General features: G+C 43.6%; 1 protein-coding gene across 2 annotated transcripts in view; it reads right to left on the reverse strand.

Moving 5' to 3' along the window:
- Positions 1 to 19,217: 19,217 nt before the first annotated feature.
- Positions 19,218 to 26,524, reverse strand: part of DPYSL5 (dihydropyrimidinase like 5) — a 93,238-nt gene continuing 85,931 nt past the window's right edge. The window contains exons 12-13 of one of the 2 annotated variants that reach the window (XM_058551614.1): positions 21,673 to 21,841; positions 19,565 to 19,717 (exon numbers count right to left, since the gene is read on the reverse strand). In XM_058551614.1, the coding sequence (XP_058407597.1) occupies positions 19,632 to 19,717; positions 21,673 to 21,841 (255 nt within the window). In that variant the 3' untranslated portion in view covers positions 19,565 to 19,631. Of the gene's footprint in view, positions 19,718 to 21,672; positions 21,842 to 26,524 lie in introns of both variants that reach the window. The other variant, XM_058551613.1, reaches the window with a different exon arrangement.

A 26,524-nucleotide genomic window follows, 5' to 3' on the forward strand; every position in this document is an offset into this window, starting at 1 on the left:
CTCCACCCTGCTGGAGCCATACAAGCACTGGGTCCAGTACTTCCTGCCTATGTGACCTTGGGCCTTGGTTTTTCTTATCTGATGTTGTGATGGTTAAATGAGATAATGTGTGAAAAATGATAAGCAGTGCCTGATACATGGTAAATACCCAATAAATGGTAAGTATCAATAATAACAAAATTCTCATTAGAGTCAAGAGGTCACTTGATTTTCCCCCTCAGTTATACCCTGTTACATTACATAGGAACAAATATGTAAATTTAGAATTTGAAAAAGTCATAGGACAAACCTGTGAATGTTAATGACCTAGTGTATCCGGAATGAACAGCAACTCTAGACCAGTAGCTTAGATTGCAGGACGTTATCCTGCTTTCTGTGGAGAATGCCCACCATGATGATCAGGTGGGTGATAAAGGCTTGGATTAACTGAGGTGGCCTCAGGGCCCCAAGACGCTTCTCTTTCACCCCTCGCAGCTTTTGCATCCGCATCAGCTACTCCTGCTCCTCAGTGGGCACAACTTATGCTTCTCTTCTTAACGATCACCAACTCAAATTGTCAAGGGCCAATTCATGCAAAAGCACATTAGACTGAGGTCAGGAGCATGGGTTAGGGGGCTACATGGACTTGAGCCAAAATAGTCTGTCACTCACTAGCTCTACGGCAAGCTATTTAACTCAGTTTCTTCATCTGTAAAGTGGGAATAATAACAGTAAAAACCCAAGAGAATTAATGTAGGCATTAAATGGGATCAAGTGCTTAGGACAATGCTCGGCATGTTGTGGACGTTCAATAAACAGTATCAGCTATTATCTTTATTGAAAAAGTGAAGGGTTACAATCTTTGTAGAGACCTTCCCAAAGCAGGTAAAGTTCGTTGCTACCATGGCACTTTTAGTTGTCTCCCTCTCATAGTACTTCTTATGTATAAAGGGGAAACTGGCATTAATTCAGCTCCTACTACAGCTAGGCATGAAGTACATACCATTTTCTACAACCTCCCTGATCACCTCCTGAGGTTGGTATTATTATTATTTCCATTTTCACAATAAACAACAAAGGCACGGAGAGGTTAACTAACTTGCCAAGATCACAAAACTAGTGACCATCAGAAGCATGATTTGAATCTAAGGCCAAAACCAAAATCCAAACTTCTTCCATTATCCCATGCTTCCTACATTTTCTGTTGTAATTATTTGTCAATATTCCTTTTCCTCAGATTAAGCTCTAAATGCAGGAGCTGCACTTGATTCATGTTAGTATTTAGCACATACCCGGCAGATATTCCATAAACGTACATTAAATTGCAGGTGGAAAACTCACGTAGTAAACCTAAACTAGAGCTGCCAGATAAATACGATGCCTAGCTAAATTTGAATTTCAGATAAACAACAAATAATTTTTTAGTATAAATATGCCACAGACACTATTTGAGACGTATCTACACTACAAATTATTTGTTACCTGAAATTGAAATTTAATTGAGCATCCTGTATTTTTATTTGCTCAATCTGGCAAATTTAACCTAAACCCTGAGATAGGCCTTGAAAGGGAAACTTCCCCAGAAGTTCTCCCGGTAGGAGAAGGGCTGCTATGGCCCCTCACTCGCACTCAAGGCTGACCTGATCCCAAGATACTCTGGGGGCTGGCGTTTAGGCCATCGTAACACGACATATCTGCCTTTCTTGGGCTTTACTGGTTCATCTAGGTTAGGTGGGCTTTGGCACTTTTTTTTTTTTGACAAAGTGGGCAAATGTTTATTTCATAAAGAACTAATTTCCTTAATATGTAAAGAATTTTTACAATTAATAAAACCAACTATACAATAGGAAAACAGGCAGAAGTTTCAAACAAACATTTAATACATTTTCTAAAAGGAAATGCAAATGGCTTTTAAGCATCAAAAAATTGTTCAATCTTAGTAAGAGAAATGAAAATTAAAATGACAAGAACTCAAAAAATAAGAAAATGAACAGCTCAATTAAAAAACAGGCAAAAGATCTGAACAGACACCTTGCCAAAGAAGATATACAGATTGCAAATAAGCATATGAAAAGATGCTCCACATCATAGGCCATAAGGGAATTGCAAATTAAAGCAATGATAAGATGTACCACTATATACCACTACATACCTATTAGAAGGGTGAAAATCCAAAACGCTGACAGTACTAAATGCTGGCAAGGATGTGGAGCAGTAGGTAGGAATGCAAAATGGTACAGCCACTTTGGAAGACAGTTTGGCAGTTTCTTATAAAACTAAACATACTCTGACCATATGGTCCAGTACTCATGCTCCTTGGTGTTTATCCAAAGGAATTGAAAACTTATGTCCACTCAAAAACCTGCACACGGATGTTTATGGCAGCTTTATTCATAATTACCAACCTTGGAAGCAACCAAGATGTCCCTCAGTAGGTGAACTGATAAATAAGCTATGGTACCTCTGAACAGTGGAATATTATTTAGTGCTAAAAAGAAATAAGCCAGCGAGCCATTGAAAGACATGGAGGAATCTTAAATGCATGTTACTAAGTGAAAGAAGCCAATCTGAAAAGGCAAAACTATGGAGACAGTAAAAGGATAAGTGGTTGCCAGGGATTGGGAGGAGAGAGGGATGAATAGGCAGAGCATAGAGGATGTTTAGAGCAGTAAAACTATTCTGTGTGATACCGTAATGGTGGATACATGGCATTTTACGTTTGTCCAAACCGATAGAATGCACAACACTGAGAGTGAACCCTAATGTAAACTAGGGCCTCTGGGTGATAATGATGTGTTAATGTAGCGTCATGAATTGTGACAAATGTACTATTCTGGTGCAAGATGTTGATGGGGATGCAGTGCTGTGCATATGTGAGGTAAGGGGGTATGTGGGAACTCTGTACTTTCTGCTCAGTTTTGCTGTGAAGCTAAAACTGCTCTAAAAAAATATATTTAAAAAATGACAAGGAGTTACCATTTTAAAATGATCTAAATATTTGACAACACACTGTATTCCTGAGGGTAGGGAAGTAGGCATGATTTTTGCTGGGGCACGGAGGCGGCATCATATTAATCCAATTTAAACATGTATATTCTCTGATTTAGCAGTTGTACTTCTAGGAATGTATCTACCTGAAGGAAAAGGTATATGTCAGAAAATACGTTGCATCATTGTTTATAATAAGAAAAGATTGGAAACATTCTAAATGCCCTACAAAAGGGAATAGGTTAAATATAGGGCATTCATATAATGGCATACTCTGTAGGTATCAAAAGAAAAACTGGAAGGATAATTCAGTCTTTGATCGATTGCATTTTTTAATGGTTTAGAAGAGTTTGAGCTTTGCAATTCATTATTGGTAATACCATGTACATTTTTAAGATTTTGATGTTAAATTTGCTGAAACTTTCCTCAGGTTTCCTTCCTGTACGATCATTTCATGTTTTCTTGGGCCAGGGTTATCATGAATATTCATTAAATCTAGGAGACTTGTTATTAAACAGTTTGTCGTCGATGTCTTCATAACAGTGGCAATTATGAGTTTCATTTTACCTTTAAATTGCTTTTTTATGAAAAATTCAGCAAAAAATTCAGTATTTTCCCTTCTCTTCATTAATTGCATTAGCAAAAACTCCAAGAGCCTATTCGTTCTGTTTGAAATTTATCCCTACACTTTAATTACTGCTTTTATTGAGATCTGAAAAATTCTCTCTTACAATTTGCTTCCTGATGTCAGAATAATTTCTTTCTTTCTTTCTTTCTTTTTTTTAATTTTTTGTTTATTGCAGTAACATTGGTTTATGACATGCTTTGGCACTTTTAAGCCAAAGCAGCAGCCACTGATGAGCTTAAAGCGCCACCTGGAGGCCTTTATGGATAGTGTTGTGGCCAGAGACCATGCCATGGACTTAGGACTTTGGGGAGCAGAAAAAGGCCAAACAAGGCAGAGACAGGGTAGAAGAGGAGGCCAGCCTAGCAGTGGAGAGGGACAGGGGAAGATACACGTTCCTGGCATTGTCAGCTGTCAGCTGCTGCTCTGGCTGCCTGGGAACCGAAGGCTCTCACTCTCCAAAAGGGGTCACTGCTTAGGGCTTCAATTTCCTGGGACCCTCTGCCTCTCCAGCTGTTCCTTGCTTGTCCCCCTGGTGGAAGTCATTGCCTTATGAGAAGCACCATCATCTCCCTTCTGGAGGTGTGGTGCTGTGTGGAGGATGAGTGGCATGAAAGCAATGCCATGGACTGACAATTGAAAGAATGGGAGCTGTTTGCTCAGAGCAGTGGTTCTTAAAGTTTGGTTCTCAGCACACCTGAGAACTTGTTACAAATGCAGATTCTTGGGCCTCACACCAGATCTACTGAATCAGAATCTGTGGGGGTAGGGCCTGGCAATCTGTGTTTAAATAAGCCCTCTGGGTGATTCTGATGTGTGTTGGAGTTCAAGAACTACTGGCTTAGACGAAAGATGAGTGGGATGGGCAGGGGTGAAGGCCACAATAAAGTGCGTATATTGGAAGAGCTGTCACATGAATGAGATGGCTCTTTGTTCTGTGTGCTTCCAGAGGAAAGAGCTAGGACAAATGGGCACAAGTTGCAAAGAGACAGAATTCAGTTTTAATTAAGGAAGTAATATTAAACAAATAGAGCTTTTGGGGAGTGGGATAGTGTGACCGGTGAAGGCACTTCTCTGTCATTGGACTAAATGTCCTGTGTCCTTGGCTAGACGACCTGTCAGGGATGTGGTAGACATTTCTGCAGAGGTTAAATTAAATGTGTGTGGGGCCAGCCTGGTGGCACAGCTCACACTCTGCTTTAGCAGCCTGGGCTTTGCAGGTTCGGATCCTGGGTGCGCACCGACGCAACGTTTGTCAAGCCATGCTGTGGCGGCATCCCATAAAAAGTAGAGGAAGATGGGCATGGATGTTAGCTCAGGGCCAATCTTCCTCAGCAAAAAGAGGAGGATTGGCATCGGATGTTAGCTCAGGGCTGATCTTCCTCACACAGACAAAAAATAATAAATAAATAAATTAATTAATCAATTAATTAATTAAATGTGTCTAAGGAATCACCAAACTCAGAGACTCCATGATTCATTCTTGCAAATCCTCTTTTCTTCTTTAGTTCTTTTTTATCAAGAGCTAGGGCAATACTTTCTGGCTGTTCTGCCACTTCCGAGAACATCTTTCAGCTAAGTATTTATAGCACATTGTTACAAATGAGCAAATACTAGACCCAATGGCTGGTCTATCCTCCTGATCGGGATTTTCTCAGCAGTGCTCCATTCTGGGCCAGTTGTTCTCCAGGCTGCTGCATGGCTGCCTTCCAGGGGTTTCCTTCTACTACCATTCCTTATCCTCTTACCTATGTTGAATCTATTTCCTCCATCCTTGTCTATTTTTTATTATTAGTTTAATATGTTAGGACATACCTTAAGTGGATTCCCAAGAAAGAGTACAAGGAAGGTCAATCTTTTCAATCTTGCGTGTCTGAAAATGACTTTTCATTGATAGTTGGTTGACAGTTTGGTTGGGTTTAGAATTCTAGTTTGGAAATTCTTTTCCCTCAAAATTTAGAAAACATGATCTTCTATCTACTAGTATTTTTGTTGACAAATCAGATGACATCCAATTTCCAATCATTTGTATGCAGCTCGTGTTTTTTTCTCTTGCTAGCTCTTGAAACATGATTTCCATTGTTTAGAAATGTCATGATGATGTCCCTTCAATCTGGAAACTCATGTCTTTCAGTTTGGGAAATTTTCTTGTATTATCTCTTTGATAAATTCCCTTTCATTGATTTTCCTGTACTCTTATTTCTGGAACTGCTATTTAGACAGATTGATCATCTAATTTTCTTGTCTTTCTCTTCTATTTATTTTTGTCTTTTTTACAAGTCTATACTCTCTGGGAGAATTCTTTATCTTTGAAGTTTTCATTTACTCCTTTTTTTTTTTTTTTAATTCCCCCCCACCAAAGCCCCAGTAGATAGTTGTACATCATAGTCGCACATGCTTCCAGTTGCTGCATGTGGGATGTGGCCTCAGCATGGCCAGAGAAGTGGTGCGTCAGTGTGCCCCGGGATCTGAACCCAGGCTGCCAGCAGTGGAGCGCGCGCATCCAACCACTAAGCCACGGGGCCGGCCCTCTTCATTTACTCCTTGAATCATCTCAGTTTTCTCTGAGATAACTTGTTCTTATGTTTGTTTTGGACTGTCTTTCTTTTTGGAGATTTTCCTCATCTTTAAGAGTAAGATACACACTTCCAGGCTGACTGGAAGATTTGGGCTCATGGGTACAGCATGTTGGCTGGGGTGTCTTAGGATTGGATAGGAATTGGCCAGATCATTGCAGGACCCTCCAAATATAGAATATAGGTGTTTTCTCCTTGACCAATCAGCTTTCCCAGAGAAGAATCCTCAGATTTCTTGTCTGGGGGTATAAATCCTCTAAACTGGTTATAGTAGATGACATGGAAAGGAGGCTGGGGTAGGCTGATCTCACCATTCACTACTCTGCCCTACACTAAATCCACCTAAGTTCATCCTCTCCCCTTGGTAGCCTGGAAAGAAGTGGGACAGTTTCAGGAGCTGGAGAATCAATGGGTCTAATTGCTACTCATGGAGAATTTTAGCCAGTCCTCCTGCTTCCACTCCTTGGCCTTTGGAGACCCCTAGAGTCTCTACTCGATTGCTTCCTGGGTGCTGGGGTGTGAAATGTCTTCTTACTGGCTGTTCTCACTGCAGGCAGAAATTTCAGCTTTCCCTGCACTGCAACGTTAGTTACCCCTCATCCATTTGCTTTATATCTTCCAAATTTTTGTTGATATCCTTCACATGCTGTCATGTCATTTCCCATCTCATTTTCCTTTGTGGTTTAATACTCCTTTTTAAGTGCCATTTTAGTGAGGATTTGAGAGGGGATAAAGAAAAATAGGTTTGCTAATCTGCCATATTTAACTATTAATCTACTTATTGATTTTAAATTTCTCATTTTGTTTTAAAAGCATCTAATGTTATAAATTTAGTCCTAAATGCCACTTTATCTAAATACCACAATTGTTATATTTTGTACTAAAATATTTGTATTTTTTATAAACACATCACAACTTACTTGTATTTTTCTCTTTAATGGGTAAGTGATTCAACAGCTTAAAGCAGTTTCTAAACATACGGGTTTATTGATGTAGTTTATTTACTTCTAATTTAATTGCAATGTGGACAGAGAACAAGATCTGTGCAATATTGATCCTTTGGAATTTTTTGAATCTTGTTTTGAGTTATAGTAAATGGTCATTTTTATAATAATTATTTTTTATTGTGGTAAAAGACATATATCATAAAATTTACTATCTTAACTATTTTTAAATGTACAATTCAGTAGTGTTAAGTATATTTACACTGTTGTGAAATAGATCTCCAGAACTTTTTCATCTTGCTGAACTGAAACTCTATTTCCATTAAACAACAACTCCCCTTTTCCCCCTCCCCTGAGCCCCTGGTACCCACCATTCTACTTTCTATTTCTATGAGTTTGACCAATTTAGATACTTCATATAAGTGGAATCATGTGATATTTGTCCTTTTGTGGCTGGCTTAATTCACTTAGCATAATGTCCTCAAGGTTCATCCAGGTTGAGGCATGTGACAGGATTTTCTTCGTTTTTAAGGCTGCATAGTATTCCATTGTATACATATGTCACATTTTGTTTATCCATTCATCTGTCAATGGACATTTGGCTTGCTTCTACATTTTGGCTATTATGAATAATGCTGCTATGAATATGAGTGTGCAAATATTTCTTCGAGATCCTTCTTTCAGTTCTTTTGGATATATACTCAGAAGTGGGATTGCTGGATCATATGGCCCAATTATTTCTTGAGAATTTTCTTACTTTCTGGCATCATAAGATATTTCATACTGGTTATCATTGTCGTAGCACGTATCAGTACTTTGTTACTTTTTATGGCTGATATTCCATTGTATGGATATACCACATTTTGTTTATCCATTTATCATTTGATGAATATTTGGATTATTTCCACCTTTTGGCTATTATAATAATGCTGCTATAAGTATTTATACACAAGTTTCTGTGTAGACATACATCTTCATTTCTTTTAGGTATATACCTAAGTGTGGAATTGCTGGATCATATGGTAAATCTATGTTTAACTTTTTCAGAAACTGCCAGACCATTTTCCAAAGTGGCCACATTATTTTACATTCCTGCCAGCAGTGTATGAGGGTTCCAATTTTCCATTACCTTGCTAACACTTGTTATGATCTGACTTTTTGATTATAGCCATCCTAGTGGGTGTGAAGTGAAATCTCATTGTGGTTTTGATTTGCATCTTCCTAATGACTAATGATGTTGAGCTTCTTTTCATATGCTTATTTGTATATCTTCTTTGAAGAAATGTCTATTCAGATCTTTTGCCCATTATTTAATTGGGTTATTTATCTTTTTATTAGTGAATCATAAGAGTTCTTTATATAGTCCAGATACAAATCCCTTATCAAATATATGATTTGCATATATTTTCTCCCATTCTATGGGTTATCATTTCACTTTTTTTTGATTTGTGAGGAGGACTAGCCCTGAGCTAACATCCGATGCCAATCCTCCCCTTTTTTCTTGAGGAAGATTGGCCCTGGGCTAACATCCGTGCCATCCTCCTCCACTTTATATGGGACGGACGCAGCCACAGCATGGCTTGGCAAGTAGTGCGTTGGCACGTGCCCGGGATCCGAACCTGCAAACCCCGGGCCGCCAAAGCTGAGCGCATGCACTTAACCGCTGCACCACTGGGCTGGCCCCTCATTTCACTTTCTTGATAGTATCCTTTGAAGCCGAAACATTTTTTAATTTTAATGAAATCAAATTTATCTATATTTTCTTTTGTTGTTCATGCTTTTGGTGTCATATTTATGAATTCATTGTCAAATCTAGGATCATGAAGATTTACCCCTATGTTTTCTTCTAAGAGTTTTATAGTTTTAGCTCTCACATGTGAGTCTCTGATCCATTTTGAGTTAATTTTTATACATGGTGTGAAGTAAAGTTCCAATTTTATTCTTTTCCATGTGGAAATTCAGTTGTCCAAGTACCATTTGTTGAAAACACTATTTTCCCCCATTAAATCCTCTTGGCATCTTGATAAAAAATCAGTTGATTATAGACACTTGGTTTTTTTTTTTATGGACTCTCAATTCTATTCAGTTGATCTACACGTCTGTTCTTAATAGTACTGTCTTTTTATTTATTTATTTATTTCCCCCAAAGCCCCAGCAGATAGTTGTATGTCATAGTTGCATAGCCTTCTAGTTGCTGTATGTGGGACATGGCCTCAGCATGGCCGGAGAAGCGGTGCGTAGGTGCGCACCCGGGATCGGAACCGGGGCCGCCAGCAGCGCAGCGCGCGCACTTAACCGCTAAGCCACAGGGCTGGCCCAATAGTACTGTCTTGATTACTGTTTCTTCACAGTAGTTTTTGAAGTCAGGAAGCGTGATCCCTCCAACTTTATCCTGGTCTCTCTTTCAAATCTTGGGGGACAGTGGTTTGCCCTGTGTCTTTCCCTTTCTTATGGATCCAAGAAGAGTTGTTGATATTCCAGTCTGTTCAGCTTTTTACTTGTTGTTAGGATGGGATGGCGACTTCCAAGCTCCTTACATGCAGAACAGGAAACAGCTGTATACACTTTATTGTATACCTTTTACATTCAAAGTAAAGCATTTGAATTGAGAAAAAAAGACACATCCTTAATATTTTACTGGACAAACACTGTGACCCTTTACAGATATATATTATGTCACTCCTTCATATAGCCTTTTCAATTTTGCTTATAGCCAGAATGCCCACCCTCCCTTCCCCAACTGAGTATCATAAAGTCTTCTTTCCCTTTCCTGGGTTTTAAGAAGCCCCCTTCTTCTACTGGCTAGCAGGCAATTCCTGGAGAGGGTCCTAGTTTACACCCAGGGGTAAAAGAAAGGCTATACCTTTGATTGTTAAGGAATTGAGACGTGACAGTCATCAAACTGGCGCTTGGTAAGTGCTTAACCTCCTTCGTTCCTGCATGCAGTCTCAGTAAACGACAAAACCTGATTTTAAATTCTGCATCTGTGGTCTTTTATTTTCTGCAACATTTTAATATAGTTGTGGCAGGATCTGGCACAACACGGACCTTAATAATGGTGGCAGAGGGTTGCCAGATGAGGCCTGGGCGTACACACGGTAAGATCCATCGATATCTTGCTCTCCGGGCACTTTCCTTACCTCCCCTGTGCTGCTCGGGGATGCTGTGATTCAGCCCCACCCCCGGAGTGTTTTTTGTTCAAAAAACTTTGTCACATAAGGTAGGCATCATAAACTGAACTACCTCTCCCCATCTCTTAAATTTTTCCCATATGATTTCTTAAAATGATCACATGCCCTGTTTTCACTCTTAGGCTAGACCAGAGTTTCTCAAGCTTGGGGCTATTGACATTTGGGGCCAAACGATTCTTTATTGTGGGGGGCTGTCCTGAGCATTGTAGGATGTTTAGCAGCATCTGTGACCTCTACCTACTAGATTCTAGTAGCACCCACCTCCTAGTTTTGACAATCAAAAATTGTGTCCAGACATTGCCAGATGTCTCCTGGGGGACAAAATCGCCCCTGGTTGAGAACCACTGGGCTAGACTCACTTAATGGGTTATCTCAGCTCAAGGGTTTGGAAGGGAGCCCCACTCCTGTTCAGATCATATTAAACCACTGTGAACCCCAATCTATTGAGTTTGCTTGAAAAATGGAACTGGTATAGCAGAGATGTCCAAAATTACAATTTCATCTTGATAGTTCCTGTGACCGTGATGCCAGATGAAGGTGTGATATCTGTGAAAAAGTGAGACTTACAAAAGAAAGGCAAAATCCTTTCATAGCTTCCCATACAGATACCCAGGAGAAATTACAAAACCGTCTTATGGACATTAAGCGAAAACCATAAAGTGCTCCCAAAGCACAAGCTCAAATCCTCACAACTTAGAAAAGTTACAGGCCCTGACTGTCCACCAGACCGCATCAGAGAAAATTTAACTATAAAATTGGGCCATTGAAAAAGTGAGTGTCTGAATAAACCTCAGCAATTCCACACGTGGCGCCTAGTCCTAAAACACCCTTGATGGAGCTCCACCTCTCCCCCTCTGTGGACACCAGGAATTCTTTGGATGACTGTGAGACAGGCACAGGCCCTCGAAGATCTGCCATTGAAGTCTCCTTTCCCTTAGGGCTCAAAAAGCCACGGTCCTCCCCTGAAGACATTGTTCCCCAGCAGCTTCTGCTCCCACAGCAGCCAAGGGACCACAGACTAACCCCAGGAGAAGTCTAGTTTACTGGAAAGAACTGCTCCAGTGTCTTGAAACTTGGTGTCTTTGCGAACTGATCAAAGGTGACAACTCCCCTCAAAGTAAGCCTAGAATGTAATCCTTCAAAGACAGCTTAAAACCAAGAATTTTAATTAAAAAAAGAGGCACTGAGTAGGCAATGAAATTTAAATAAGCATAACTGTAAGCAACTGTCTTTTATTGTGATGCAATCTTTGATTTATAGGTGAAGAATCGGTTCCCCCCAAAGGGGCTTGGAGGGCTGTAATTCATATAACATGTTGTCAATCTGTAGAAAGAAAAAGTGCTCAGAAATCTCAGGGTCTCAGGAATGCTTATTTGTTTTTAATAGTAAACATGTGAAGAATTTGCATTTTGGGAAAAGTATTCAATACGTTTGTGTGATTCAAGCCAGAAAGATGGTATGATAATGTGAATATATTTGTGTAAAGCTAAAAATTATGAAAATTAAGATGTTTTTAAACCAAATTTTTTCATAATCTTAAGCTCAAAAAGAAAAATTCCTGATAGCCACAGGAACTCTCTTACCAAGGAAAGGAGTGGACATAGTTGAGTCAACTACCAACTTTCTAGAAAGGTCTTTGCCTTTTATTTATTAGTGTTTTCAACAAATGGTACTTGAACAACTGAATTTCCACATGGAAAAGAATAAAATTGGAACTTTACTTCACCCCATGTATAAAAATGAACTCAAAATGGATCAGAGACTCACATGTGAGAGCTAAAACTATAAAACTCTTATCACCATAATTTATCACTATTGATGTTGACCCTGATCACCTGGGTAAAGTCTGGTATAGCTTTTTAAATTTACATTGTTCCCTTTTATGAGCTACAAGCTCCTCTTTTTACAGTATGCAACTTCCTTAAGCAACTAAATAGCGTATCATACCATGTATTGTTGTACTAAATTTTGCAGGTGTTTGCTAAATGATTCTCCCAGTTAGGAATTTTTTTAAATTTAGTATCAGTCTTTAATTTGCCTGTGGGAGTTCAAGGTTAACACTGAATTCCCAAAACAGCAATAAGAATTATAAATGATTCTCTTACCAAGGAAAGGAGTGGAGATAGTTGAGTCAACTACCAAGTTTCTAGAAAGGTCTTTGCCTTTTATTTATAATCATTTATAATTCTTATTGCTGTTTTGGGAATTCGGTGTTAACCTCCTTTCAAATTTAAAAGGTGATTAAAACTTATTATATAACAAAGCTGGGAAAGCCGGGAAATTTAATGAGTTAATTTTTAAAAATGTAATTTTGTCTTTTTCTCCCTGAAGTGGTAAATATGGAATGTGAAATCAGGAATTTTGAATATGGCAGTATCGATTTAAACAAGAATTTGAATTCCTGCACTAAAACAAAACAGCTAAAGCTTTTTAAAAATGTGATGTAAGACATGAGATTTTAACAGTAGTGAAGGAAATTGTGACTGAAATGTTACAACTGGAAAAAATGAGTTCTTTATCAACTTATTCAATAAAACTCAGATAATCTGAAATTACATAAATCCATAAAAAAATTTCAACTTAACTTTTGGGTACTGTTAAAGGAATAATATACCATATATTTCCCCAACATTTGCTTATTAACTCTATCTGCTTAGTCTCCGTTTTTTCCTAGAACTTTTAATTACATTTTGGAAGTTTGAATTCAAATAGCATTAAGGTAATGGATACTTGTATTTATCCAAAGGCCTCCTGAAGTTTGTGTTATGTAGTGAAAATAAAAATATTGTTTGTGTGTATGTGTATAAATGCCTAAATTTTGATCCATGAGTCAAGATGATTTCAGATAAACCTCAAAAGCCTGTATTTATGTGACTATTTCTTGCTAATCATGTGGCATTCTAAGATCCTAGTATCTTTTTGAACTCCCACAGGTAAATTAAAGACTGATACTAAATTTAAAAAAATTCCTAACTGGGAGAATCATTTAGCAAACACCTGCAAAATTCAGTACAACAATACATGGTATGATATACTATTTAGTTGCTTAAGGAAGTTGCATACTGTAAAAAGAGGAGCTTGTAGCTCATAAAAGGGAACAATGTAAATTTAGAAAGCTATACCAGACTTTACCCAGGTGATCAGGGTCAACATCAATAGTGATAAATCATGGTGATAGTATATACACTTAATGTGATGTGATAAAAAAGGCACTTTACTTCTGTGGTCTTCCTCCTAAAAACCCATAACACCAGGCTAGCCATTTATTTGAGAAAAACAGCAAACCAATTCCAATAGAGGAGCATTCTACAAAATACCTGACCAATATTCCTCAAAAGTATCAAGTCATGAAAAACAAGAAAAGTCTGAGAAACTGTCATAGCCAAAAGGAGCCCAAGGAGACATGACAACTAAATGTATTGTGGTGTCCTGGATGAGATTCTGGAACAGGAAAAGGACATTAGGCAAAAACAAGGAAATCTGAATGAAGTATTGAATAAAGTATGGATTTTAGTTAATGAGAAATTGGTTCATTAATTGTAACAAACATGCCATATTAATGTAAGATGTTAATAATAGGGAAGCTGGGTGTAGGGAATGTAGGTACTATCTTTTCAATTTTTCTGTAAATCAAAAACTGCTCTAAAAAAGTCTATTTTATAAAGAAAGCTATATAAGGGCAGAATTTGTTAAGTTAAAATTTAAGGAAACCTTAAAATAAAAGGTTCTAATTTATTCAAAAATTTTAAGAGGAGGAAGAACTCATTTGGCTAGAACTTATAAATCTTGCACCAATAACTATGCAGCTATTGTAGATGGACCGGATAGTGGTAAAGGGAAAATCTGCTACGTAACTTTGGCGATTTGAGCCACTTGAGTGGAGCCAGTAAGCAGCCCATCCTCGCATCCTCTAGGAGCTGAGTTGCCGTCAAGACAAGACTCGTAGCCAAAGCTCAGTGAGAACCTAGACCTGATAGAAGGTCTAGAATTGAGAAAATAAAGATATGAAAGAACCAAAACCATAGTATTAACATTTTTATATTGAGAGAATCTGTGCATATTTGGTATTGTACGTACTTGTAAAAGAAAATTTTGGCCTCTTAGAGTAAGCACCTCATGACTAATTTAAAATGTATAACTTATGACTTTAAGTTGAAATCTTACTAAGTTTATGCTTAGCAGCAAAACATCTAATAAACATCTAAGGTCACTATATTTATAAATTTACTTTATTAGACTGGTAATTATTTAGTACTTAGGAAGGTACTTAAAAAGGAAATAGAATTTCAAATGTAGTTTAAAATGTTGTAAGGTGTTTAATAGTTTATAAATGGGATCTAAGGCCCCTTAAACATAAATGATAAAATTTGGTAGCCTTACAAGTTTTCATGGAATAATATTTATAAGCTATACTGAAAAGCTTAGGAAAGTGCCCCCAGTCCTTCACCACTCTTTTGCATCCACAGCCATTGAGACCTCATGAAGCCTCCAAGCACTGTATGGAGACTCGGCTTGTCACAGGAAACCCTTGTCCCCACCCACTGCAGAAGGATCCATCTTCCCCACCTCCCACCATACCCTGCCCCTCATCTTTCAGTGATGGAAAACATTTTAACTCCTGGACAGGCATATTAATAGCCTAATGAATATAGAGGCATACATAAGGTGACCATATAATTTATTGTTTAAACCAGTACATATCTGAAAGTGAAAGGGAGTACCATTAATAACTGTTCTGAGGCAATAGACTTAAACCAGGATTGTCCTGGGCAAATCAGGACAAGATCCCCCCAGGTATAAATGTGTGGCTTGTAAATACACGAGGGGAAGAAAGTGAACTTAGCTTCCATCATAAGATGGTACCAAGTGTCAACAACATGTTAAATCCCTTAATGTTTTACTGGAAAAGTACTAAGAGCCCTTTCAAATGTGTTATCAGCAACACTGTCAAAAAGCCTTTATTAAATTAGGACTGTATCATGAGGTTTCTTCTCCATCCCTGGGGTGTCATGAGACTCTTCCTCCTCCACCAGCTACAAGGCAATTCTTAGTGTTAGGTTGTATCTGTATATAAAAGTCAACCTGTAATTCTGAGTGAAGAAATTGAGGGTGATGGTTGCCTAGCTGCTGGCTGGTTCAGATTTCTCCAAATGCAGATTCTTATAAATGATCGAGCCTTATTTTAATAAAGTCTGAGTGTGTGGTCTTTTATTTTTCCACAACTACATACATACAAAGCGGTCCAGCGTCTTCCTGTGTATCTTCTATTTCTTCTCTGTAAACCGCCTGATACCATGAACATGCCCTGCTAAATGTGTGGCCATGTCATTTTTCATCTAAACACTTACAATGGATTTTTGGCAGTTAATAAAATTCTGCTGTGCTCCCATGCTATGGGAAAGCAGGGTAACACAGACACTTTGGCACAGTACCATCCCAGGGACTTGGCATCCTTTGCAAGCCAGGTAATAGTGTTTCCTTCTGGCTCAGAAACCCCACCAGAGCTGTACATACAGCTCCTTTTATTATAGCCAAGTGCTTTGCCTTAACTGCAGAGCTCTGAATATTTCTTTTGGTCATGGTCTGTCTTATTGGCAGGAGGGTTGCTAATTTGGTGAGAGCTGGGAAACTTCCCTGCCACCAACTGTTTCCCCATACTACCTACAATTCTCTCATTAGGGTTGTCTTTTGGGGCCGAGAAATAAGTACAAGTGACCCCACAGTACTGGAAGAACAATTTAACTCACTCTTAAGTAGGAAAGTGATCAGATAATCCCTCCCAACATCTGGCTGAGAGCTAGAGAGAAGGTAGAGGAGTCTTGATGCAAGTGGAAGGGATTTGAGGGTACAATGGGCCAACCCAAAAGGTGGGATTCTGGAGAGCCAGAGGGCAGCCTGAAGGTCTTTCCAAGACACATTGGCCTTGAGACAGCCCTTTGTCACGTGATTTTATGAGGTGATAGTTCCATCAGCCAAGGGTTCCACTGTGTGAAGAGGGCCTATGGGTTTCCAAAATGGTAGCCAAGAGAACAGGCAACAAAGGGTAGGTGGGGAAAGCCTAGTTCTTCCCTGTTTTGCATCTAATGCTTTCCCCTAATTATCCATTTCAGATAACTCAGCAATCTTGTTCTGGGAAATTTGGCACCAAAAACCCTGGTTTTGTTCCCACAAGGAGAGAGGACTGAGTGCTAGCTGTTGGGCCACTGAGCCTCCAGTCTCTCAACTTTTTTCATCTGCAGACTCTGCTCAGGCCTCCCAGTGAGCTGCCACCTGCCACCTAACATGAATGAAGAACCAAAGCTGAGTTTTCTTAGCAACTGAAGCCTCACCCCAGCCACTGTAGAAGAGGTCCCCTGGCAAACTCCCTCCTCTTTGAAGAAACACAACTGAGACCAAGTGAGAAGTAGCTACAGTTTAATACAAACCTGCACCAGAACACAATGTGTTGGGCTGTTTTGTTTTTGCCTCAAATGGGTGGCCAAAGCACAGGACCACGTGTCATCTTGGGGTTGACACGATCTTAGCACCACGACATTTACAGAGGAGTGAGGAAGTCACTTGGGTGCTGGAGGCTCCATCCCGACCCCAGGCTATGCCTGCCGCCTGAGCAGCTGAAGGGGGTGTGGGTTTCCGCGTGGTTCTGTGGTTTCTGGGTCAGTATTGGAAAAGCCCTCATCATGGCATTGGCTTGACAGAGACCTACTGTGGACTCCTAGCACTACACACACGCACACACACACGCAAACACAGTAGCACAATTTTCTGGTAACTTAACCCCACAAACCTAGAGAGCAGCTAAGGCAAGAACAACAGTATTTATTCAGCAAGTACAAGACCAATTAGAGAGCTGCATTCAGTGCAACCAGAGACCCTTTTCATTCCAACCAGGAGCCAGTGGGGCTGGTGATGGAGCTGGCTGGAGCTCTGCACAGGGGCAAGGAGTGGGTGGTGGGGGCTGACCGTTCATTTGGTTCCTTGAATCTCCTTCTGATTTTCATCTAGAAGCTCCTGGGCAAGGGTGGGGTCTGTGTAAGGATCGGGGGTGGATGAAGTGGAAGGCGTACATTGGACCACTCCAAGATGTGGTCTCCCAGAGCTACGGACCATGCATCTCTCGGGCGGAGGCACTCAGAGAAGGTAAAGCTTTCCTAGCCCAAGCAGGGGTGCTCTGCCCGCTGGGCACCACCACTGCTCAGCTCTTTGGCATCTGCCCAAGGCCCATGACCCAGCAAGGGCTGAAAGGGACAAAGATGATGTGCACTGCACCAAGGGGTCAGTGTCACGGTTTCCCAGGTCCAGATCCCTACCTACTGTCCCCATGGCTGCCACCTTCCTTGAGTGCCTTTGCTGCCTCTGCTCCCTGGGTTACCGTCTCTGTCCTCTCAGCCCCTACATGAGGAAGATGAGCATGAAGAGAGAAGTGAGGATGTGGAGGCAGCTCAATCACATGGCAAGCCCTCAACATTTAACTAGTTCTGGCTCAAAGAGTGAATATGCATTAGTTTGTTTACAAGAAAAATCTATCTACCTGTGCAAAAAAAGCAGAATGCCTACCAGGGGAGTGAGTGTTCTAGCTCATTAAACTCTCGGGTGGGATCTACAAGAGACATCACCCTACTCCTCACCTCCACAGCTGCGGTAGACAGCCAAGCTCTTAAGGGTAGCCGTGGACACTTCTGGGGTCAGAAGGCCTCATATTTCTGGTCTTCATCTGTGAAATGAGGAGAATAATACTGCTCTGGTGTCATGAGGAGCAATTGAGAGCTGGTATATGGAAGTGCTTTGAAAACGTGAAAAGCACTATAGACATGTGCAGGGTATGACCACTAGCCCAAGAGTCCAGGAGCCACATGCAAGCCCGGGATGCTCAAACCAAACGTGCAACGTGAAATCACTTCCCCGAGGGGAGGACAAGGCTTACAAAGGCAGGCAGCTGGGTCACTTCCCAGCTCACTCGGTGCACAGAGATCACCCAGCCTCTAGTGTTTCCATGGAAACCTCTGGAGCTTCAGAGGCAGGGATGGGCCAACTGGACGTGAGAGGAGGTGGAGGCCACAAGCAGGTAAGGACGAGGTGCTGACCACAGGAGACCACGGCACCTGTGTAGCAATGTGGTTCTACAGCCAGGTCCTGATGGCCTGGCCTCCTTCCCTGGCATCTAGCTAGCCCACTCCCCCTGGTCCTGCTCCCCCTCTCTCAGCAGGCATGAGGCCTCTTGCCAATCACACAGGAGGAGTGGCTGGGCCTCTGTCCGGCAGGGGGAGTTTACAGGAAACTGAGTGTGTGGGGGGGTCAGTGCTGGGAGTGACCAGGGCCAAAGACAGGAAAGGCCACCCTGCTCCCCAAAGGTCTCCAGGGCCAGCATCCAGGCACCCTCTTCGAATGTAGGAAACTAGACCAGGAGGGGAGGGGACAGGAAGAGGGCCTCTGGCAGCCTGGAAGACTCCAGGGGGGAGAAGAAGGGCCTGTGAGTCCAGCACTCCCACCCCATCTGGACCCTAGGCTGTCTGGTTGGTGTCGAGTGCAGCATCTCCTACGGTCCACATCTATTCCTGTTTCTATGCTATGCTAGTGACACGAAGCACCGTTATTTTTCACAGGATGCACAAACAAGTCAAACCAAACCACTGCGCAAACCAAACGTGCAAAACGAAATCATGTACACGCGCCTGGCGCCAGCCTCGCGCCTGCCCAGCTCGCCCTTCTGGGCCTGTGACTCCCAGAGGGCAGGGTGGGGAGAGGAAGAAACTGGCAAAGGGCGCAGAGTGTCCCAACCACACCCACACCCAGGATGTCCCAACCACACCCACACAGGGGCCAGAAGCGAGTCAGGAACAACGGGACATCCTGGGCATGGTGGGAAGCTAACACCTGTCTGACTTGGGAAAAGTGACCATGGGGCCTATGGTCTTTTAAAACACATCTGCTAAAGTGCTCTGGACAACTGGCGGGTCAGCCAGGGGCAGGGCACTAAAGTCTGGCCTTTCCCCAAGCCAGCACATGGAGGCAGGTGTGAGAGGAGGGGCTGGGCCGGGCTCTATGCATTGGGCTCTGTGCATAGTGTGGGCTTCCTGGGCCCCAGAAAAGCCTGCCGGGGCCAAGGCAGGGAAGGACTGCAGCGGGAGGAACACATCTCAAAGTGCCTGTTAGGGTTGGCTCGAAGCACAGTGAATCACGTGTCTGACATGGGGAGGGCTCCCTGGGTCCCCTGGCCCCCTCAGGTGGTGTGCTGCCCAGTCCAGCCTCTCCCGCCCCCTGCAGCTGTGGCTGGAGGGTGCGCGGGCTGGTGGCAGTGGTGCATCCTCTCTTGGGGGGCTGGTCAGTGCCTTTACCAAATGCCGCTTGACCTGCCTCCGGGGGGAGCGAGGATCCGAGCCGAAGCTCGCTTTGGAACGTGGTCATCGATCTGAGAACCTGTGGGGAAGGAAGCAGAGGGTGAGCTCGGCTGCTCCTGCCTGGGTGATAAAACCACAGCCGCCATCTACTGGTGAAGGCTGTTAGGCCCTCCATGCATATTATCTAATTCACTGCTCACAACAACTCCATCCCATTTTACAGATGAGGAAACTGAGGCTCAGGGAAGTCACTTGCCCACCGTTACACAGTGTGTAAATGGTAGAGCCCGGATTTGAACCCAGGCCTTCCTGATTCAGAGCCTCCATGATTAGCTGCCCTACGAAGCCACCTTCACTGCTCCCAAGAATGGATGTATGGTCTCTTGTCGTGCCCATAGACCGTGGATCAGCCTGTTAGAAGGGGGCCTTTGTATATATGCTTCAGTGAGTAAGAGAGGGAGAAGAGGGGTGCTCCACTGTTTTGGAAAATCAAAGAACTGCACCCTAAAGGCTCCCACATCTTGAAATCCCAAGACTTAGAAAAGGAGGCCTGCTGCCCCAGGGAGTGTAGGGGGACATTCTTCAGCCTGTCCCACTTGGAACAGACAAGGTTTGGGGCAGAGGGAAGGTGAGAGGCTGTCTGATGTTTGCTGAATCTGAGAGGAGTTCTGCCCAGTCTTGGATCTGCCTGGAGACCCAGGAGGGAGCAGAAGAAGCCAGTGGCCAGCAGGGGCCCACAGCTCTGGGGCTTTGCCGCTTCCTGCGGGGCTGGCTGCTGCAAGAAGGGCCGTGCCCGGGAGGCCATGGGAACCTACTCCTCCTGGACTGGCAAGGCCGGAGCGCCCACAGACACTCCACACCACGGAGCCCTGACTCCCTGCACTTGTGTCCTGTCACTGGGGGGAGTGGCAGTGGCCCTCAGGGTGGGGGAGCAGTTTCTTGATAATGAGATAGGTTAGGTTTTGAATGGGGAGAGTGGTGGAGAGGACCCCTCCTCACAGGCTATCAGCTCCTCAAACAGGAACCTCGTGTCTTCTACCCAGAGCTGCTCCCAGCACACAGAGCACAGCTCCGAGCACAGAGGAAGCTCGGCAGGCAGCCCTGCTCCCTTGGCATCCCTCTGATTTAGACCTCTGCCTCTCCTGTTACGACGGTTTGTGTATGGGTCTCATCTCCAGTAAAAAGGGGCGGTTTACTTCACCAGTAAACGCCACACTCTGTGTGGAAGGACCTGGATCTTGCTTCCCTTGCTGTTCCGGCCCCAGCACAGCCCTTGTGAGCGGATGTCAGGTCTGCACCCGGGCTAGTCCTGAAGACCCCCCACCCGTTTCAAGTGGCTGTCACAGTTTCCATCAAAGCTGCCTGCAGGACCTGCTTGTTCTCCACTGAGGGTGGCCGTTTACGTGGCAATGAGACCCCACCTTTACCTCCTGCGTCCTGAGATACATGCTGTTGATAATAAAGTCCCAAGCACAGACACACCCCATATTGTATTACATATAATACAATTCCTAGCTAAAAAGAAGGTGACAGAAGGGCAAACGTGGGAACAAGGTGAGGGAGGAAAGAGATAGGGAAACAGCAGGTCTTTCCGAGAGGCTGGCGAGGAGCGGGGATGGGGAGGGGTGTGGTGCAATAATAGGGGTGCAGTCCCATGTAGCTCAGAGACGATTAACCCTTCTGAGCTCAGATCATCTCTGGGGCACCCGCTATGTGCAGGGCCCTCAGGATGTCTCAAGGGATGAAAATATCTGAACTTAGAAACCATGGAGAGAGCCCCTGGTGGGCCATGGCCTGTTAGAGTGGCTGGTGCCCAGGGACCAGGAGAAAGCCCCCGTCACCCCAACATTTGTGTGTCTCTAATACTGGAGCCTCACTCATTACCAGACATGGGATGGGGACGGAGGGAGAAGATGGAGAGGAAAAGCGGCCTAAGGTCCACTGCCTGAGTGGGCCTCCTGGCCCCTCTGCGCTCCTCCCGCCACCCCACTGCGGTGGAGACCAGGTGCCAGTGCAAACGGCCCTCGCTCGTACCGGAGAGGCTGAAGCTGGATTCATGAAGGTCCCTCATGCCCCCGTGTCGGGTAACGGGTCGGGTAGGAGTGTCTGCCAGTGGCGTTCCCATCTCTTTTTTCCCAGGATGCACGACGACAGCTACATCCCCCAGGTAGGGAGTGCGGTCCACTCCCTTCACCTTTAAGATCTAGTGAAGGATGGAGAAGGAGGCAAAGGGAGAAGACGACACCATCAGAGCCCAGACACTATCAACCATCAGGGCCAAGACACCACCACCACCAGAGCCTCCTCGATGGCTGAGAGGACTCTAGCTGCTGCCATTCTGCTCGGGTCCCAAATTAATGCACGGGACAAAGTCTTCCTCACCTTGAGCCCAGGGGTGGAGACTTCTTTTCTTATACCTCCTAAATAGTGCGTGTGCGTGTGTACGGGAGATACCCACTGGCTCCCCCTCAACGTTGGTGAAATTCTTTCCGAGGTAGCAGGTAGACGTCTGAGGTATTCGACCCTAGAGAACACCCGTCACATGCAGCAATGTCATTCCCTCACTTGCCAGGCTCCCACGAGGCCATGCCTTTCACTGTGATCTGGCAACTTTGTGAGGATAGAGGTTTAATAGAGCCGATTTGGAGATGAAAGTCCCTCAGCAGCAATACTAGTTAACCATGTACTCACAAAGGCAGTAGAGTCAAGAGCCTATATTCTGCAACCAGACTGCCTAGGTTCCAATCCCAGCTCTTGTAAGCTGTGTGACCTTGTGCAAGTTACCTAACCTCTCTGTGCCTGTTTCCTTATTTGTAAAATTAGGATGCTAAAAGTACCTATTAGTACTATATAGAGAGCTGTTAAGAGATCAAATGAAATAATATACGTAAAGCTCTCAGAACTGCTCTGGCACATGGTGAGTGACATATAAGTACCAGCAGCTGTTATTATTGCAGAGGTCATTTACAAGTGCTTAATCATATTAAAAAGTGCTATTGTGAGGAGGAAGTGTGTTGGAGTGTGTGCATAAGGTCTGAAGGAGCAGCATAGATGATCCACACCCCAGGCGGGGACATAACCTCAATCTCCTTGCTGCTCTACGTTTATTGAAAGTCTTGTTGGGAGAAATAATAGATACAGAGAATTTCTTGAAGGCTCTTCATTCTACATTCTCCTTTGTATTCTCCGACAACAGATCTGTAGTTTAGCTCGGCCCTCAGGATGTCAAACCTGGTCCGAACTGTTTTGGGCTTTGCTGGGCTGCACTTTGGCCTCTGGCTTTGGAGGCCAGGGTCCCAGTGTTGAAGCGCAGAAGCACAGACCCGGGTGAATCCTGGTGAGTGACCGTGGCAGGCCACAGCTCCCGGCAGCTCCTTGCTTCCTGGCTATATACAGGGGGACCTACACCACAGCTGCCCTCCCCCTCAAGGTCCGTGCTCTTTAGGAACTGCTCATTTATAATTTTTGGAAAATGAGGTTTTCTGATAGTTTTTCTGCACTCTGTTACATAAGGGCTATGACAGAGAACAGGGAATAGAACTGGCTTTTTCTTGGGGACCTTACATTGTCATTATAATAAGTGCTTTAGATACAGGGACTCTGGGGTGAATTTCTATCAATCCTGGAGGCTGGTGCTCCTCCACTGTGGCCGGCCCGAGGAGTGGTCTGCTGTAAATTGGTATTTATCTTACGTTTTTGTGAGGCTGGCTTTTAGAAGAGCTTGAAACACTTTCTCTGCTCTCTTTTGACCCTATTTCTCAATTAAGACATTCTTTTCCAGGAAGGCCACAGAACTGTTGTCAGATACTCTTTTTTTTCCAAACTGAGATATAATTCACATACCATAAAATTCACCATTTTAAAACACACAATTCAACGGTGTTCAGTATATTTACAACGTTGTGCCACCATCACCACTATCTAATCCCAAAACATTTTCATCACCCCCAAAAAGAAACCCCATATCCATCAGCAGTCACTCCCTTTCTCCCCTCCCCCTAGCCCTAAGCAATGATTAATCTATTTTCTGTCTGCGGATTTGCTTTCTCTGGACATTTCATATAAATGGAATCATATAATATGTGGTCTTTTGTGACTGAATTCTTTCACTTAGCATAACGTTTTTAAGGTTCATGCATGTTGTATGTAGCACATATTAGTACTCCATTACCTTTTATAGCCGAATAATATTCCACTGTATGGATTTACCACATTTTGTTTATCCATTCAACAGTTGATGGACATTTAAGTCGTTCCCACTTTTGGCTTCCATGAATAATGCTGCTATGAGATTCATGTACAGTCATGTGTCACTTAACGACAGGGATACATTCTGAGAAATGTGTCATTAGGTGATTTTGTCGTTGTGTGAACATCATAGAGTATACTTACACAAACCTAGGTGGTATAGCCTACTACACACCTAGGCTATGTGGTACTAATCTTAAGGATCACTGTCATATATGCAGTCCGTCATTGACTGAAACGTCGTTATGTGGCACATGACTGTACAAGCTTTTGTGTAGACATATATTTTCATTTCTCTTGAGTATAAACCCAAGAGTGGAATTGGTGGGTCATTCAGTAACTCTGTATCTTTTTGTTGAACTGCCAGACTGTTTTCCAAAGTGGCTGCACCATTTTACATTCCTTACAGCAATGAATGAATGTTCCAATTTCTCCACATCCTCACCAACCCCTGCTATTTTCTGTTCTCTTTTTTTAAATTAGAGCCACCCTTTGTCAGATATTCTTCTGTGTGAATACTTCGCTCTTACAGCTCTTTCTGGCACATTCTCCACAGGTGGTGATGAGGCGTCCTGCCATTGTCCACTTCTGGGAAGCATATTGGAGATGGAACCATTCGCCTACCTGAGAGGCCCTGGGTTTGCTTTTGGATTGAACACTGTGATAACTAAAGTCATGCGTTTTTCGGGGAACCCAAGTCTGCTCCCCCACAGCAGACCTGGTTGTGGATTTTCTTGTTCGTTGGCCTCTGGGAGAGAAGGGTCTTTAGTTATTCTGGGCCCTCACACGTGCAAAGCTTTCCCGCAGAGTGGATCTTTTTGTGGTAACATACCCTGTGGACTACTAGGCTTTAGAGGATGGCTTCTCAAATATCAACTTTACTCGCCCTTACTTCAGCAAGAGGGGGAGGAACCAAGCAGTGGCAGTACCTCAAGGCCCCCGAGCCTGCGAGTCAAGAGGAACTCGGCATCACAGACATACTTGTGTTTCCCTCCTGTGCCTTCAGGGATTCAGGACTCCCTGTTTACCTGATCATTTAAAATTCTATCTGGTAATCAAAGGCGGGGAGTGGAAACCAGCCTCTGGCATTCCCCTCGTGCCCTCACACCTTCCCCTCTCAGCACAGAAGAGCCGGGCCATGGTTTGTGAAAGAAAGTGGTAGTTCTCGTAATGAATGAACTTACAGCAGAGGGGCTCCACTGAGGACCAGACTCAGGGGCCTGCCCACCACTCCACCTGGTGGAACCTTCCTTCCTTCTGGTCCTTGGGTCATCCCAGGGCTGGAGCCTCACAGGCCAGCAAGCGTGGAGTGTGTTCAGAGAACAGCGGGGAGGGTAAAGGCTAAAACAGCTACTCCTGAAAGCCTTCGGGTGGTTCAAAGAGAGAACAAGGAGGGAGGCCTGAGGAACTGAGTAAAGAAGCTTGATTTCTGCATAAAGGATTAGAGATCTAAGATAATAAGGAAGTTCGGCTGAAGGGGAGAGGTCATGTGACCATTTGATGACAAGTGTGCCAAGCCAGAAATAGTTTTTAAAAGACCTATTCCTGAGATATTCCTAAGCAGATTTCTAGAGCTCTGTAATATGGCAGCTGAGACCATTTTCAGTCCAAGTCCTTTAAATCTCTGATCCCCTGCTGGAAACCAGAGCCAATCACAAGTAGAGGGAACGGGACGGGGCCATGGGAAGCAATGCTGATCTGGGACAGCAATCACAATATGGGGGGTGGGGTGGTGGTGGAGAGGTCACCTGCAAGGGGCCCAGAAAATGCCCCCTCACCCCCTGCCACAGCTGGCACTTAGGGCCTCCGGCTAAAACACACACAGGCCATTTTACTGGGTCTCCCGACTGGAACAGAGAAGTAGCTGACTGACAGGGCCACACAGGGCAGTTTTCCCCACTCACCCAGAAACCTTCACTGTTACTACCTCCAGAACACAGATTAGGCACCTGCTGTGTACAGAGGGGTAGGATGCACTGGGCAAAGGAGCAAAAGAATAGGACACAGGAGGAACTGGGTGAGGAAATTAAAAAAAAATAAAGGATCCACATCTCCCAAGCATGCCATGATTACAGCAGTGGCCTCCCAGAGCCTGGGCAGGAGAGAGCTGTTAGGCCCAGTCAGGGATGGGACTCCTAGGCCCCCAGTCATCACGTATCTAAGAACACCCACCCTTTTTAGACAGCATGTGGAAATAGCCAGGCAGGAGCATTCTAAAGCCACAATAATATTGTTTTATACCAGAGGAAGGGGCAGGGAAACAGCATGAGGCTTTTGGCTGTCATTTGGTGAGATTTGCTCTTTTCAGATGATTTGAGACCTCCACCCAGAGCTCAGGGCCTCAGTTCCCAGCACCTGGAGTTGTCAGTGAGGATTCAGGCCAGAGTCTCCAGGGCAACTCTTAAAGATAAGGCTGGACAATCAATCCCCAAACAACGAGGAAACAGCCAGCCTTCTTTTGGGTGAATGTGTCTACCCAGAGGATGGGAGCCCCTGGGCAGGAGGTGGAGCCTGAAGCTTTAGTGACCAAACACCCAGAGTGCTTATGGGATCTGAGAACTGGGTGGGGATCCCTGAAATCTGAACTATCCCAGACCTGGCCTGACCACTTCAGTGTTGGGGGGCCCAAACTCAGCAG

Source organism: Diceros bicornis, chromosome 12 (assembly GCF_020826845.1).
Source record: "Diceros bicornis minor isolate mBicDic1 chromosome 12, mDicBic1.mat.cur, whole genome shotgun sequence".
In the NCBI taxonomy this organism is placed as follows: domain Eukaryota; kingdom Metazoa; phylum Chordata; class Mammalia; order Perissodactyla; family Rhinocerotidae; genus Diceros; species Diceros bicornis.